General features: G+C 45.9%; 4 protein-coding genes across 5 annotated transcripts; 3 read left to right on the plus strand and 1 right to left on the minus strand.

The window, feature by feature from the left end:
* The first annotated feature begins 37 nt into the window (after positions 1–37).
* On the plus strand, positions 38–8,430 carry ssp2 (short spindle 2). The gene is made up of 6 exons (XM_017150208.3): positions 38–418; positions 545–648; positions 3,980–4,035; positions 4,098–6,440; positions 6,508–6,666; positions 6,733–8,430. Exons 1-6 carry the CDS (start codon positions 372–374, stop codon positions 6,973–6,975), a joined length of 2,952 nt encoding a protein of 983 aa, XP_017005697.2. The 5' UTR covers positions 38–371; the 3' UTR covers positions 6,976–8,430.
* Positions 1,724–3,973, plus strand: Nxf3 (Nuclear export factor 3). Its single transcript, XM_017150209.3, has one exon. It carries the CDS (start codon positions 1,967–1,969, stop codon positions 3,824–3,826), a length of 1,860 nt encoding a protein of 619 aa, XP_017005698.2. The 5' UTR covers positions 1,724–1,966; the 3' UTR covers positions 3,827–3,973.
* Positions 8,420–8,791, minus strand: LOC108063197 (uncharacterized). Its single transcript, XM_017150210.3, has one exon. The coding sequence runs from the start codon at positions 8,737–8,739 to the stop codon at positions 8,452–8,454; it is 288 nt and encodes a 95-aa protein (XP_017005699.2). The 5' UTR covers positions 8,740–8,791; the 3' UTR covers positions 8,420–8,451.
* Positions 8,792–10,078: 1,287 nt separating this feature from the next.
* Positions 10,079–14,928, plus strand: Hsc70-1 (Heat shock protein 70 cognate 1). Of its 2 annotated transcripts, XM_070214742.1 has the most exons (4): positions 10,079–10,209; positions 10,263–10,615; positions 10,769–10,978; positions 13,051–14,928. In XM_070214742.1, exons 3-4 carry the CDS (start codon positions 10,774–10,776, stop codon positions 14,772–14,774), a joined length of 1,929 nt encoding a protein of 642 aa, XP_070070843.1. In that variant the 5' UTR covers positions 10,079–10,209; positions 10,263–10,615; positions 10,769–10,773; the 3' UTR covers positions 14,775–14,928. The 2 variants fall into 2 exon arrangements, with proteins under 2 accessions (XP_070070843.1, XP_017005658.2); XM_017150169.3 differs by lacking the exons at positions 10,079–10,209; positions 10,263–10,615 and having other exon boundaries at positions 10,650–10,978.
* Positions 14,929–15,011: the final 83 nt, after the last annotated feature.

Genomic DNA, 15,011 nt, shown 5'->3' on the forward strand with positions numbered 1-15,011 from the left:
TTGGCACTACGTCAACTAAATTCAAATCTATAAATAAATATTGTACACTCAACTAAAGTCATTGATAATTTGTAAAATTTTAATAAATTTTAGTTTAAGTTTATTTTTCTATTCAGCCACTTTTGCCATTGCTTACGCATTTCCCTTTCGCTTTCACCGTCACGGCAGTGACTCATGGGTTAAAAATACCCGTGACTCGTCACGGACTCGCGGATATCGCTCATCTCTATCAGCTTTGAGCAAAATTATCTTGTATTGGTCAAACAGACGAGCGAACGAAGGCCTTTTTGTTGTCGATTCTCGCAATGATTTAGGTCTTCACCCAAGTGTTTTAAGCTAAGCGTAGAGTTTCACTCATCCGATCGCTGGACATGGATATCCTGGACATCGATGAGGCACTAAAGGATGATTCATATATGTGAGTGATGCACTCCTGTTGTTTCTGTGTCGCTGGTGTTGTTGTTGCTGGGACTGGTACTCTGGCACAGCACAGGCGGAGGCAGCGATGCTATAAATACTCATATGCCTGGTACTCCTTTGGCAGATTTCTGGCGGATAAGACCCACGACGATGTCTCCAACATATTGCAGCAGTGGAAGACGAACAATCAGCCGCCGTTGCAGTTGCACTTGCAGTACAACAACGAGGGTAAGCCTTTCCACGCATACCGATGCACCCACACTCACTCACGAACACAGTCCCAATCAAATCACACACATGTGCAGCACTTTATGCAGTTGCGCTTTCTAAAAAAACAAATTTGGGTTAAACTGGCGGCTACGTTGACAAAGTTCGGGTCGCATGTGGGCAGTATATTACTTGGCCAGGCACTTACCGTTGTCTTCCAAGTGGCCGTTGGCCATAATTGGCAGCAGCGCCAATGTTATTGTTACGGTAATTAATCAAGTCTCAAAGGCACACACACACACGCTCTCGTTTCCAACAGCTGTGCGTGGTACGGCAAAAAAAAAGGAAAAACTGGCTATGCTAATATGGCAAGAATCTCGCATAATATCCAAGCATTATATAAATCCAATTTACTTCCTGCCCAGCCAGCGAAAGTCAATCAAGCGATACGCAAATCACTTTAAATATAACAATTACCGAACTGGAGACGAGGATCAAAAATCGATTGCGTGATTTAATGCGTGCCAAATGCTGTCATGCCGAGCTCTATATAATGATTTTTCGAACAGGAATGAGCGCATTTTGGCACATTCATCAAGAATCTACGGTCAAGCCTGTCAACAAAATAAAATTAAAATAACAAAAAACAAATAAATATCACAAGAGCAAAGTTCACGCTAAAATAATAATACCGCTTCAAATATACAGGCAGGGTATTCCCTAAACGACCCATTTTGGGTCGTTCCCTTAATTGCTGAAAGTTTTTGTTGAATTTTCAAATTTAACAGTTTAGGGAATACCCTGATAGATTTGTAAATGTCTCTGTTTAGAATAATAGTTTTAAAGCCATCAATTTATAAACCACATCGAACGCGATAAAAATATTTAATTAGGAAGGTCATATCTATTTCCACTACTTACCACTTCAATGCATTTGTCGTCAGTTTAAAGTTTAAACCTTACAAATGCATAGGAATTCAGAGTTCAAAACCTACTTTAAATTTAAATAAGTACTAAGTACTACTAAGTAAGTAAATAAGTACTCCTTTGCTTAAAAATTTACGTTGGCGAGCAAGAAACAATTATTGGTTTATTAATCAAGATCCTATCAAAGTTAAGAATTAGTTTTATGAATAAGATATCGGCTCACAATAATATTGTGATCACAACGGTAAAGTCACATTCCCAAAACGAAACTCGTGCAGTGTTGCAAAACTCCACCTGCCAAAGCGTCCTGCTTTGCCAACACTGATAAAACGGCACTTTTTTCTGGACGGAGTTTCGTGGAAACTTACTGCGAAGTTTAATTATTTTCTGATAATTAAAAGAAACTGCCGCTATGCCAAGGACTCAGAAATCCTGTGCTGCGGTCAACCGACTGAGCGTGACCATCAAGACGCACGCGAATTCGCAATCGCAGCTGACCGATCTGCGGAAGAATCTGAACGACAAGGGCCGAATTCGCGAGTATGTAGAAAAGCTGCTCGGCGACGAGAAGCACATGGGCTCCGTGCTGGACACGATCTCGTCCACCGAGGAGGAGAAGCACCGCCTGGCCACCGTGACCGGCTGGTCCACGGTGAGCATCGCCAACTGCGCCGGCGTTTCCAATGCGTCCATCTTTCTGGCCCTCAAATGGGTGCTGATGCCCGTCAAGGTGGAGATATTCGACTTCAAGCGCAGCGGAACGGAGGACCAGATGGCACGTGGCCAGTTCCTGGTGGACAGCCAGCTTAGCGCCAATCGCCTGAAGCGCCTGCAAGGGGAGGTGGCCGTACTCTACACATGCCAGAAGATCGAGATGCAGGTCACTCCAGGTCTGCCCAAATCCGTGATGAACGCCAAGATAACTGAGGGATTCACTACTGCCATGCAGGCGGCCATAGAATCGCGCTATGAACTGGCCACACGCACCCTAGATCTCTCCCGATTCCACGCCAGCCCAGAGCTGGCCCTGCATTTCTGTCCGCTGCATGTGGTCAAGCTCCTGGAGAGCGCACTCGTCCTCACGGGACTCGTATTTCCCGACGTGGCCGGCATTGTGCTGAGCAACAACTATTTGTGCTCTCTAAAAGCCTTCGCCGGTATTTCCCATAATTTTGCGCGCCTGGAGCGCTTGGACATAAGCGCAAATAGAATCAATGATTTGGGCGAGCTGGTCTACCTGAAAAATCTGCGTTTCAAGACCCTGTTCCTGGCCGGAAACGGTGTGGCCAAGCTCAAGGCGGAGGAGATTCGAGAGGCGCTGCCCCAGGTGCAAAACGTTCATGGTTGCGTGCACCCGGAGGAAAATATAAAGGTCGCTGAAAATCTTCCCAAGTATCAACGCCATCAGGGTGAAGGAACCAAGGGCCTTCAGTTCTGCAACGGCTTTATCAGTTCGTATTACAATTTCTTTGATGATCCCGAACAGCGCTCCCAACTTAAGGAGTACTACGACGACCACGCTATGTTCTCGCTAAGCGTGCCCGGTCAACTGGACAAGGTGTCCGCCTACAAAATGTACAATAGAAACCAGAAGCGCCACTACTCATCCTTTGCTCACAATGCCAAGCTGCAGGTGGACAACGCTGCACTGCTTCTCGCCTTGAGCCGCTTGCCTTCAATGCTGACGGACCACCAGAACGCTGGGCTTGACATCCACGTGTTCACCGCGAGCTTGCGCATCTTTACTCTGACCGGATACTTTAAGGAGATCACCTCCGATGGCTGGGAACCGAGGCACTTTCAGCGCACCTTTGTACTGCGTCTTCTCAATAGCCCAGGATGGCTAATAACTAACGACATGCTCTGCATAATTTCGCTGAAGTCGGAGCAGAAAGAGCCCGTTAAATTTAAACCAGAAGTAACCAAGATAGAAAAGGTTGCCTTGGTACCAAAAAAAGTTAACCGTCCTGCCGTTAAGGGGATAACCATAAAAACAAAGGCTCAGAAGAAAGCATCCCCCGTCTCCTCTTTGAATAAAGATATGGATCCCCTGTACCAGGCGGTGGAGAGTATGTCCTTGCAGGGTTCCAAGATGGACGTTCTTCCTAGCGAGAACTTTGATGATATGCCACCACTGGTTGCCATCGGTCCATTAGTTACCAATCCTACCGATACTTTGGAACAGGAGATCGAGGACACTTTGATGTCTGATGAGGATGCCTTTGAACTGGTCATCGATGAGGATGTCCTAATCGGAGGCGATGATTTTTAATGGTTTTACATCCAAAAACAATACAAAAAAAAATAGCAATAAGAAAGCTAAATACTCATAGGTTTAAGACACCATATTTTCATAAGTCGATAGTTCACCGAGTGCGAAACTCAAGAATCTAATTTATTTTCAACTTTTATTTTTTAACAAAAGCCTTTAAACACAACTCGAAAACGTTTACCCGCCCCAAGCGTCGGAATCTGGATTTCGTAAGTAAAAGTCGAAAACTGAAAGTATTTTTTTATAATAATGATGACCCCAAATTTTGCAGAGCCAAAATGGAGCAGGAAATGATAGCGGAGTTGGAACCGGATCGGTTTCGGGTACCCCGGGAATGCTTCAGCTGGAAATCGGCGGCCTGGTCACCACGAATATGCACAAATCCTTCCTGCAAGACACATCGCCACCGTCTTCCATATGCTCCTCCATGAACACGGAACGGATGAACAACTCATTGATCACGTCGGCAGACTTTACAAACCTAAACTTCCTGCAATCCACAATCGGCCTGGAGCAGGAGCCTAGCCTGACCACCACACTTACCGACCAGACGACAGACAACATGGGAATGGGCGGCTACACGCTTAGTGACATGATCCGGGATCGCAAGGCGCTGGAGTCGTTGACCTTGTGCGAGGAAGATGGCACCCTAATTAAGGACTCGCACATCGGTCAGATCGACGAAATATCCTTGACGCTGAGCAAAACCGCCTCCGGCTGCAGCACCATGGACAACAGCACAGACAGCATGTCCATTCCGTTGGCCGCGGATCGAACAATGCCCGCTGCGATGCCCGCACTTTGTCCTGCCCTGCAGCGTACCATGATCCTGGGAGAGGAGATGATTGGCGATACCACCTTTAACCTGGTGGATAGCCTTACCACTTCCGTCCTGCAGTCCGAGTCTGAGTCCCTGCCAGTGGATGGAAATGCGACCTTCAAAAGGCCCAATGCGGGTGCTGCTCAGGCTGACGAGACGCAGGTGCTGACAGGACGGCAGATGAATGCCACATTTACCGAAGGTTGCAATACTCCCGAGGGCCGCTGCGAAACGCCCGAGAATATCGACCGAAAGCTGGCCCTGCTCACCATGGAATCCTCCACTCCGCTGACCACGAACATACGCTCCCACTGCTACCACAACAACAACAATAATAATAATAACAAGACGGGATATACGCCTACCCTGAAAGGCCGTGGAGACATGAACCTGTCCCCGATTGTTGGCGCTACGCCGCAAAAGCCAATGGGTGCAGCTCCAGGACGACTCAACAACACCTTCGAGCCCGCGGCCAAGACAGCTCCATTCAATGGCGAGAAGTTCGTGCTGGACACCATGGAGCTCTTGGAGCAGATCGAACAGCCGCTGGATGGCACCTACAGCCTGCAAATGTCCGAGCAGCACAAGCAGATGCAGTGCGTCATGGACCTGGCCGAGGCGGAGGTTGAGATGTTGGCCCAGCAGGGCGACGAGGAGCAATTCGAGCATATGCTCTCCGAGTTGGGCAAGGTCAACACGCTGAACGAGGAGCAATTGAAGATGCAAAAGTCGTTGGACACCATCAAGCGGCGCTTCCACAGGGATGAGCCGGAGTCAGAGGAACGGGAAGAGGAGCAGCCACAGTCGGCGGCCCCGAAGGTGGATAACCCGGTTCTAAATCAGAGCCACTCCAGCAGCAACAGCAGCGGTGGCGGTAGTGGTGGCGAACGGCTGCTCAGTCGACGAAGTCGCCTCTACGACGATGTCAACCTGAGTGCCATGCACGGCAGCAATGCCAGCTCGGCCAGCGGCAGCTCTGCCTCATTCATCGTCCAGCGGAGGGATATGCCACACATGGAGCAGCCAGTACCCGAACCCGATCCCGAGCCGGCGGAGGAGCCTCCGAAGAGCCAGGCGGCTGCAGAGACTGACCCGTCCAGCTACAAGCTGCCGGAGCGAAGGGAGCGGGATCGCGATCGCTTCAAGACAATTAAGATTTCAAAGGAGATGCGACTGCAGCAAGAGATTATTGTGCCTTGTATAGACGATGAACCACAGCAGCAGCTCGAGGAGCAGGAACAGGAGTTCGTGGAAGAGGTGCAGCCCGAGGAGGAGCAGCGGCGGCAGGGATCTCCACCAGGTCGTCTTTCCCGTCGAGATCAGAACAGCGTATTGAACCAAGCAGAGGGTAGTGCAAGTAACTATTTGACCTACAAGAAGCCCAAGGAAAAGAGCCTGCTCCAACGACGACCGCTGCAGCAGGAAGCCCCACCACCGGCAGAACCAGCGCCTGCGTCGACTCTTCCCCAGCCGCGCTCCCTCTCCCGGCCGCGTTACATCAGTGGTCTGCAGAAGTTTACCACGGTGAGCAAGGCCACATCCGCAGGAGCGGGATTAAACTCCACGCCCGCCGCTACCATGCCAACCACTGTCACAGTGCCGGCCACTGGTAGCGGTGAGTTGAAGAGTCCCATGGGCATTAAGTCCAAGTCGTTCCACAATTTGTCCTCCACGATGAGCGGCATTGGTGCTGGAGCCCTGCCAAGACCCAGTTTGGGAGGCGGACTACGTCGACCGGGTGCGCAGCCCAGCAAGCTGATGGGCGGAATGCGCGGGACAACGCAGAACCAAGAGGTGAGTAGGAAATTATTTACAAATGATTATAATAATATAATATAATAATTACTCTTTAACTTTCTAGGATGACTCTGCTGTGTTTAAAGTGCCCAAATTAGTAAGCGGACTGCGAGCTCCTGGTCTTGCTGGTGCGAAACGGGCAGGCGCAAATGGACTGGCACGCCCATCGTCTGGATATTACAGTCTGAGTGTTAAAACAGCTCCAGAGGCGGAAACTCCTGAGGTTGGTCCATCATTAAATACCTGACTCATTTTAAAATCGTGCTAATTTCTTTGCTAAATATTACAGAGCCTCTCCTCGGCATCTTCGCGTGGCAGTCTCTATGGCCACAAGGACTCTAGCAGACCGTTAAACGGCGGAAATGTTCCTCAGCAGAATCACCAGAACACTTTCGACATACAGGCGCTCTCCTCCAAGCTTACCCAGGTGACCACGGGAGCCACTGGCATACCGAAGCCGTCGGGTTTGCGGCCACCCTCGCAAATGAAGCGCAGCGGTCTGCCAAGACCATCTAGCATTGTGAGGCGCTGAGGGCGGATCACTTTTCCCGTCGCCGATTGTACGCCTATGTCACATCCCCCGCCTGAACCGAATTTCCATGTTATCCGTAAAATAGTCTATCATTTTTGTACTTTGTGTTTAGCTCTCTTTATGTGTTTATCATGCCTGCCTTCAAGCTTCACTTGCCTAGTGATTTCGAGGCACTAGCGACTATGTTTATGAATTAATATTACGACAAATTATGCATTTAGTTGAACGATACAGAAACGAAAACAGAGAACTTGGCGACTTGTAAAACAATTAGGCACTCCTAAGAACCCCATACATTTATATATAGAACAAATACATAAACACGAACTTTGCCTTACGAATCATAATAATACAAATGATTGAGGGAAAAAGGAAGAGGAGACTTAAGCGAGAAATGATAATAACTGTATATTTTTGTAAAAGCTATGCAAAAATTCTACGAACGTTATATTTGTGGACGCACCGAGTGATGCGGAAAATCAAGCAAGCAAATCGAATACATAATACTGATTAAAAAAATATACAATAAGATCTGCTCAGTGGCCACGAAACCACAAAAAAGAACGAAAGAAACCAAACTAAAATTGATAGTAACTGATAAGAGTATTGAGAAACGTGTTAAAAATCGAACTTACAATATTATATAATATTATCGCATATACATACAAATACAAAAAAAAAATAAACGATAGCAATATTCATTGTCTCATCAGATACTTAGACCAGAAGGTTTATGACCTGTTTATATTTTGCTAATACTAGCTCCAAATCGAAAATTATCATACTCGTAATTTCTTGAGGTGCAGAGTATATTACTATTTCCATTGTATCCTAAAGAAACGTCAAAATTTCGGCTCTACTTATGTGCTATATATGAACATAATATATACAGTTTTGTAAACCATCGGAAGACATACATTTTTTTTCATTTTTATGTTGCCAAATTGAAAAGTGAAACTAATTTTTTGTTAGTTACCAACGAACATTTTCTTAATAAAACTATGCCGCATTGTGCGAAAAGTATAATCCTAAAAATCTTCAATCTAAAGAAGCTTTTGTCCATCACGTATGCATATCCTAAGTTAAGTTTAGTCGGCATTGTTTAACCCTAGAGTAGAATTAGTTTAATCTGTAAAGGCCCTTTTGCAGGGTCAAGTATTGTTTCACCCTCATCAACTGACTAATATTCACAAACTAACCCCAACCAAGCCTCTACTTTGTATCCTAGCGCTAACCTGTTAAGCTTTAACCCGATTAGGCGATGATTTGCATGAATCGAATTTAGTTAGCCACTAAGACTAGAATGGATTATTATTTTTGCTAACGCTTTCATATGAGCCTTATAACGTGTGGTTTTCCCAGTATCAAGTTAAGAATGAAACCGTTCCAGCAAGTCTCTTTTTTGACCAAGCGAGACTTTCAAATAAAACCCAAGAGATTTGTGCTAAAACATGATCAACGTTTATTTATTGACTTCTAGCCGTAGAGCTGGCAGGCTCCCCACTTGCAGATCTTCACGGTATTCGAAGTGGGACGGCACCAGTTGTTCTTCCAGGAGCAGTAGACTATCTTGTGAACCACGACAGTCGTAGTGTTCGCTGAGGCCGTCGAGTTTGTAGAGGCTGAGGCTGTGGAATTTGTTGAAGTAGCTGGCTCAGTCGTATTGGTAGTTGATGCCGGCACCACGTAGACAACTCGCTTGAAACCCGATGCAGCCTGAAGAAGGACGAAAGCTGCGAGCGCACAGATGACAAAGTATTTCATGCTGATTATGTCTAAATGGACCGATTTCAAAACCGTTAATGATTCTATGGCACTCAGATGGAGTATTTATACCTTAATTTCTGGATGTAAGTTTTGTGCTGTATGCAAACAAACATCGAAAACATCTGTTTGCAAGGTCGCAACCTGCAGAGTCTGTGGTAATAGATCAATTCTTAGCTCGATGTACAACCTTGACTTTGACTGGCTTTATTAGCTTTTAACATTTTTTTATTGGCAGCTGTAAATGCGGAAATTATTTTAAAATTAAACTTAATATGTATGTATCTGTTGTAAAGGTTCTTAAGTTTTTTTTTAAGAAAATTAAGTTTACCTTTATAAATCTTCCTTTAAAAAATGCTTTGAATTATTCACTATTATAAAAGCAGCGATTCAAATTGCTTATTGCTGATTAATTGCACAAACAATATAAAATGGAAGGGTATCCCAAGACCAATATATTAATTTAGAACAAAAGTACTTAAATACCAAACACAATATGAATTTTCTGTTTATACCCTTGCAGAGGGTATTATGATTTCAGTCAGAAGTTTTCAACGCAGTGAAGGAGACGTTTCCGACCCCATAAAGTATATATATTCTTGATCAGCATCACAAGACGAGTCGATCTAGCCATGTCCGTCTGTCCGTCTGTCCGTCCGTCTGTCCGTCTGTCCGTCTGACCGTCTGTCCGTCTGTCTGTTTCTACGCAAACTAGTCTCTCAGTTTTTGAGCTATCGGGACGAAACTTTCGCAAAAGTCTTCTTTCTATTGCAGGTAGTATATATGTCGGAGCCGACCGGATCGGACAACTATATCTTATAGCTCCCATAGGAAGGATCGGAAGAAAAAAACTTCAAAAAATTCTAGCTTCGGTGTTTTTTGAAATATTACCTTCTACTTTTGGGGATGTTATTTTTTAAATATTTCTGAATTTCGAATTAATTATTTAAAAAATCGGACTACTATATCATATAGCTGCCATAGGAACGATCGGAAAATTAATGGAAAAGTAATAGGAAATACATTCTAGCTTCTTTGGTTTTTATTGTATTATCTTCTACTCTAGGATATAACTCTTTTTAAATATTTTCGAATTTTAATTTTAATTTGATCAAAATCGGACGACTATATCATATAGCTGCCATAGGAACGATCGGAAAATTAATGAGAAATATTAGAAAATTGAACATTTTTGCGATTTGTTAATTAATAGGAATGATCTGCAAGGGTATATAAGCTTCGGCTGGCCGAATTTAGCTTCCTTTCTTGTTTTATTTAGAATTTCTTTAGTTTCTCTGTTTGAGCATTTTCTTTGGTCTCTGAGTACCAGGCTTAAGAGATTAATTTTTCTAATTAATCATTTTATTTTTGTCTTAAGGTGACGTAGGTCTTCGCCGCACAAAGATAAATCTCCTCAGCATAGCTTCGATTTTTTAGATTATTACTAGATGTAGATCAACTTATTGCCAGGTAAGACATCTTAATCGATCCCAGAACCGAATAGCACCGATGTTATGTTGCAGAGCATGAGCATCGTCGATGATCGAACGATTTTGGCAAGGGATCGGTTGTCGCAACACTCGGCCCGCCAGTTGTCTGGTGGCATTCGTGGCGCGTGCATCTTGCAATCTCCCAGCGAGAAATCCTCGAGAAATCCTCAAGAGAACCCCCCACAAAGCAAGGTCGGGAGCAGGATTGGAATTGGATTTCATTGTGGCAACGTGAGGATAAACGGAAGACGCTGTGGAGCTGCAAAGAGAGAAGGCGCTCGAATTCTTCCGAGTCTTGACCTTCGTGCTGCTGTTCCTGATCATCTCCCTGTACCTCTATCGCTTCGCATTCTAAAGGACTAGCGCTGACTGCCTGGGGGATTTGGGTGAGGATCGACTCCGTTGTGTAATCAGCCCAAAAGGGGAGACTGTGATTTTAATTTCATTTTCGATTCCGAATCCGATTCGTCTCGCCTCGCCTCGTTCTCGATCTCTCTGTGGGACCTTGACGTGGTGGTGGGGTCTAATTAAAGCCACAGCCGAGATGCCCAAATTACCAGCGGTTGGCATTGATCTTGGTACCACGTACTCGTGTGTCGGCGTCTTTCAGCATGGCAAGGTGGAGATCATCGCCAACGACCAGGGCAATCGCACCACGCCCAGCTATGTGGCGTTCACGGAGTCGGAGCGTCTGATCGGCGATGCGGCCAAGAACCAGGTGGCCATGAATCCCAACAACACGATTTTCGGTGAGTCCCATGTCCACAGTGTCCTTGCCTTGCAATCTCTGCCTGGGACTCGCAGCGATCTCATTTAATTACTGGCAACATTTTCATGAATGAACTGTGCGCACATTTTGTTTATTATCTCGCTTTGGGTTTATTTAAAGAAATTCTCACTCGCTGGCGCCAAAATGCAGTCGCATCTCAGCCGAACGATTTTCCTCCCAATTGCGAGAGAGTCTTCCCTCCCACTGAAGTCTACACCCATCCCCTCCGGTTTTCCCACCATCAATCTGGTCTAGTGACACCTCCACTTGTTGTGTCAGTTCTTGCGGCCTCTTTGATGATGCGGCTCCCCGTCCTCCCAATGGCATCCAAGTTCGGTCCGTGCCAACAAAAACGGTTGCCATGTTTATTGGCATCATTTGTGTCGGCTAAAATAATGAAAATAAGTCTCAGTGCAAGTTGTTATGGATTGTCAGAAGCGTTTGCTTTCGCATAAATATTTTTCATGCTGGCTGCGGAATGTCGCAGAAATTTCTCTATTATGTTTTCTGAAAGTCGAAGCTTCTAAAGGAATGATATAATCAGTGCTGCCATTTTGTCCTCTTTCCGGACAGATCTGTCCTTTTTTTAACGGCTTTATCCGGAAAAAATTTTAAACATCCCCTATCCGGAAATCTTTCCTTTTTTTAAAGATAAGGTTATTTTTGCTAGTCGAAAGTGTATAAACCTGTTATCATATGCTAAAACGCCTTTTTAACCATCATTCTTACAGCTCGGCACTTAAAAAATAATTTCTTATACAAATTATCAAAGAGACGTAAAGCAGTCGATGAATTTTCTTTATAGTACATTTTTTTCTGTACCAAAAAATTGCTAAATTTTTACGCCCTGCTTTTTTGTTAGAAAAAATTTCAGATTTGAACGACTCTTATTCGGGTTTGACGCAGATATTGAATTTTTTTGTATTACCAATATAGTTACTTGAAATGCTTTTATTATTTTAATAATTTTAGATTATTACGTATACGCACAAAAATTTACCATGGTAAAATGATCAAACAAAGAAGGTTGTAAGTCGGGCGCAGTAGATCTTTATATAATTGAATTTAATATAAAATCCATTTAATATAAGTAAATATATAACCCATTGGTAAAAACAAAAATGGAGGCGCATTTACTTTTGTCCTTTTTTTTGTCCTATTTTAAATTTTTTATCCTTTTTTCCCTGTTTTTTTTGGCTTACCTGTCCTGTTTTTCAAGCTGAGTGATGGCAGCATGGATGGATATAATAATTAGAAAAATCTACATATCTTCAAACCAAAGATTTTTGTACTATTGATATTTAAACATTAATTTCAAGAATTCAGATAGAGTACACTCAGAAAATGAATCGCCCTGAATTTTAGAAAATCGCCTATGGATTTGCTTCACTGGCGATTTTTTTCTTTAAAATAAAAAAATTTTCTACTGGTAAAGAAAATTTTCTTCCAATTAATCAAAATTCATTAAATTCAAGAAATATTCCAGAAATATAGAAAAAAATCGCCAGTAAAGCAAATCCATAGGCGATTTTCTAAAATTTTTTTTTGAGTGTAGGTTATAAAAAAAAAGTGTATTTTTTGGGATGACAGAAATTTAGTCAATAGTCCATGAATATGATCGTAAAACACTTGGATTTTCGAGCAACACTGAGAGAGGAACTTAAAGATTTGGTAATCCCTTTAATAGAGTTCTTCTTTCCAATAACAAGTTATATCAGCATCTTTGTAAACAGCTATTCAGCATCCGTTTTTAGTCCTTTCTGCACCCATTTCCATGCTGCCATCCGAGAGATTTGCTGAGCAGATCTAATGCAAGTCTTCTTTCTCTTTTTGTACTTTCATTTCAGTCTCAGGGTCCGCATAGAAATCCGCCTAGAAAGCCTAGAAAGCCTAGACCTGCCCAGACACACAATACAAATCCAATTACCAGACTCAACACCACACACCCTCCCTAAATGCCACCCCCTAAATGTTAGCTAATAAAGCGAATCTGTTGTCCAAGTGCGCCGATGTTGTTTCATTGGATTCTGACCGAGTGATTCTGACTTGCAGATGCCAAGCGGCTGATTGGTCGCCGCTTCGACGACGCCACCGTCCAGTCGGACATGAAGCACTGGCCCTTCGAGGTCTTCGCCGAGAACGGAAAGCCCCGCATCCGGGTGGAGTACAAGGGCGAGCGGAAGAGCTTCTATCCGGAGGAGGTGTCCTCGATGGTGCTGACCAAAATGCGCGAGACGGCGGAGGCCTACCTGGGCGGCTCTGTAACGGATGCAGTGGTCACCGTGCCGGCCTACTTCAACGACTCCCAGCGGCAGGCGACCAAGGACGCGGGTGCCATCGCGGGATTGAATGTCCTGCGCATCATCAACGAGCCGACGGCGGCGGCCATAGCCTACGGACTGGACAAGCAGGGCACCAGCGAGCGGAATGTCCTGATCTTTGACCTGGGCGGCGGAACCTTCGACGTTTCGGTGCTGACCATCGAAGACGGGATCTTCGAGGTGAAGGCCACCGCCGGCGACACCCATCTCGGTGGCGAGGACTTCGACAACCGGCTGGTGAACCACTTCGTGCAGGAGTTCCAGCGCAAGCACAAGCGGGATCTGGGCCAGAACAAGCGGGCATTGCGGCGCCTGCGCACCGCCTGCGAAAGGGCCAAGCGCACCCTCTCCTCGTCCACGCAGGCCAGCATCGAGATCGACTCGCTCTTCGAGGGCGTGGACTTCTACACTTCGGTGACTCGGGCCCGCTTCGAGGAGCTGAACGGGGATCTGTTCCGGGGCACCATGGAGCCGGTGGCCAAGGCTCTGCGCGACGCCAAGATGGACAAGGGCCAGATCCACGATATCGTCCTGGTTGGGGGCTCCACCAGGATTCCCAAGGTTCAGCGCCTGCTGCAGGACTTCTTCAACGGCAAGGAGCTGAACAAGTCGATCAATCCCGACGAGGCGGTGGCCTATGGAGCCGCCGTGCAGGCGGCAATCCTCCATGGCGACAAGTCGGAGGCTGTGCAGGATCTGCTCCTGCTGGACGTGACGCCTCTGTCGCTGGGCATTGAGACCGCTGGCGGAGTGATGACGACGCTGATCAAAAGGAACACCACCATACCGACCAAGCAGACGCAGATCTTCACCACCTACGCGGACAACCAGCCGGGTGTGCTCATCCAGGTGTTCGAGGGTGAGCGGGCAATGACGCGGGACAACAACAGCCTGGGCAAATTCGAGCTGTCGGCTATTCCGCCGGCTCCCCGTGGAGTGCCCCAGGTGGAGGTGACCTTTGACATCGACGCCAACGGCATACTCAACGTGACGGCGCTGGAGAAGTCGACGGGCAAGGAGAACCGCATCACCATCACCAACGACAAGGGGCGTCTCTCCAAGGAGGACATCGAGCGGATGGTCAACGATGCGGAGGCTTACCGGCAGGCGGATGAGCAGCAGCGAGACCGGATCAACGCCAAGAACCAGCTGGAGTCCTATTGCTTCCAGCTGCGCTCCACCCTGGACGATGACCAGCTGCGCAGCCGCATCAGTCCTGCGGATCGGGAGACCATTCAGCAGCACTCCAGCGAGACAATTTCCTGGTTGGACGCCAATCAACTGGCAGAACGGCAGGAGTTCGAGCACAAGCAGCAGGAGCTGGAGAGGATTTGCAGCCCGATCATCACGCGGCTTTATCAGGGCGCTGGAATGGCTCCACCTCCGCCTCCAACCGGCGGCTCGAATCCGGGGGCATCTGGGGGATCTGGTCCCACCATCGAGGAGGTGGATTAATAAATTGAAAACAGAGTGGACCACTTCCTGTTCGGTTCCTCCAGTTGATTTCAAATTTGTTTGTTATCCCTAGAAACTCGAAAAATCCCATCCAAATTTAGCCAATTTTTTGAATCCCTTATAGGTCAAAATAAAAATAAATTTCTCGTGTAAATACATTTTATTTTTCTACATCCCGAAAAGATTTTTCTACTGAAGAGTATCTTCCACCTGAAGTATTGATCAAATCCATTACGA

This window comes from Drosophila takahashii, chromosome 3L (genome assembly GCF_030179915.1).
Source record: "Drosophila takahashii strain IR98-3 E-12201 chromosome 3L, DtakHiC1v2, whole genome shotgun sequence".
Taxonomy (NCBI): Eukaryota; Metazoa; Arthropoda; class Insecta; order Diptera; family Drosophilidae; genus Drosophila; species Drosophila takahashii.

Bases quoted from the DNA above. Each gene is read 5' to 3' on its own strand.
- Hsc70-1 (XM_070214742.1), top strand. From the start codon at position 10,774: ATGCCCAAATTACCAGCGGTTGGCATTGATCTTGGTACCACGTACTCG. The intron at 10,979-13,050 runs GTGAGTCCCATG...TCTGACTTGCAG, and splicing joins TCCCAACAACACGATTTTCG to ATGCCAAGCGGCTGATTGGT.
- ssp2 (XM_017150208.3), top strand. From the start codon at position 372: ATGGATATCCTGGACATCGATGAGGCACTAAAGGATGATTCATATAT. The intron at 649-3,979 runs GTAAGCCTTTCC...TTTTAACAAAAG, and splicing joins CTTGCAGTACAACAACGAGG to CCTTTAAACACAACTCGAAA. The intron at 6,667-6,732 runs GTTGGTCCATCA...TAAATATTACAG, and splicing joins CAGAGGCGGAAACTCCTGAG to AGCCTCTCCTCGGCATCTTC.
- Nxf3 (XM_017150209.3), top strand. From the start codon at position 1,967: ATGCCAAGGACTCAGAAATCCTGTGCTGCGGTCAACCGACTGAGCGTG.
- LOC108063197 (XM_017150210.3), bottom strand. From the start codon at position 8,739: ATGAAATACTTTGTCATCTGTGCGCTCGCAGCTTTCGTCCTTCTTCAG.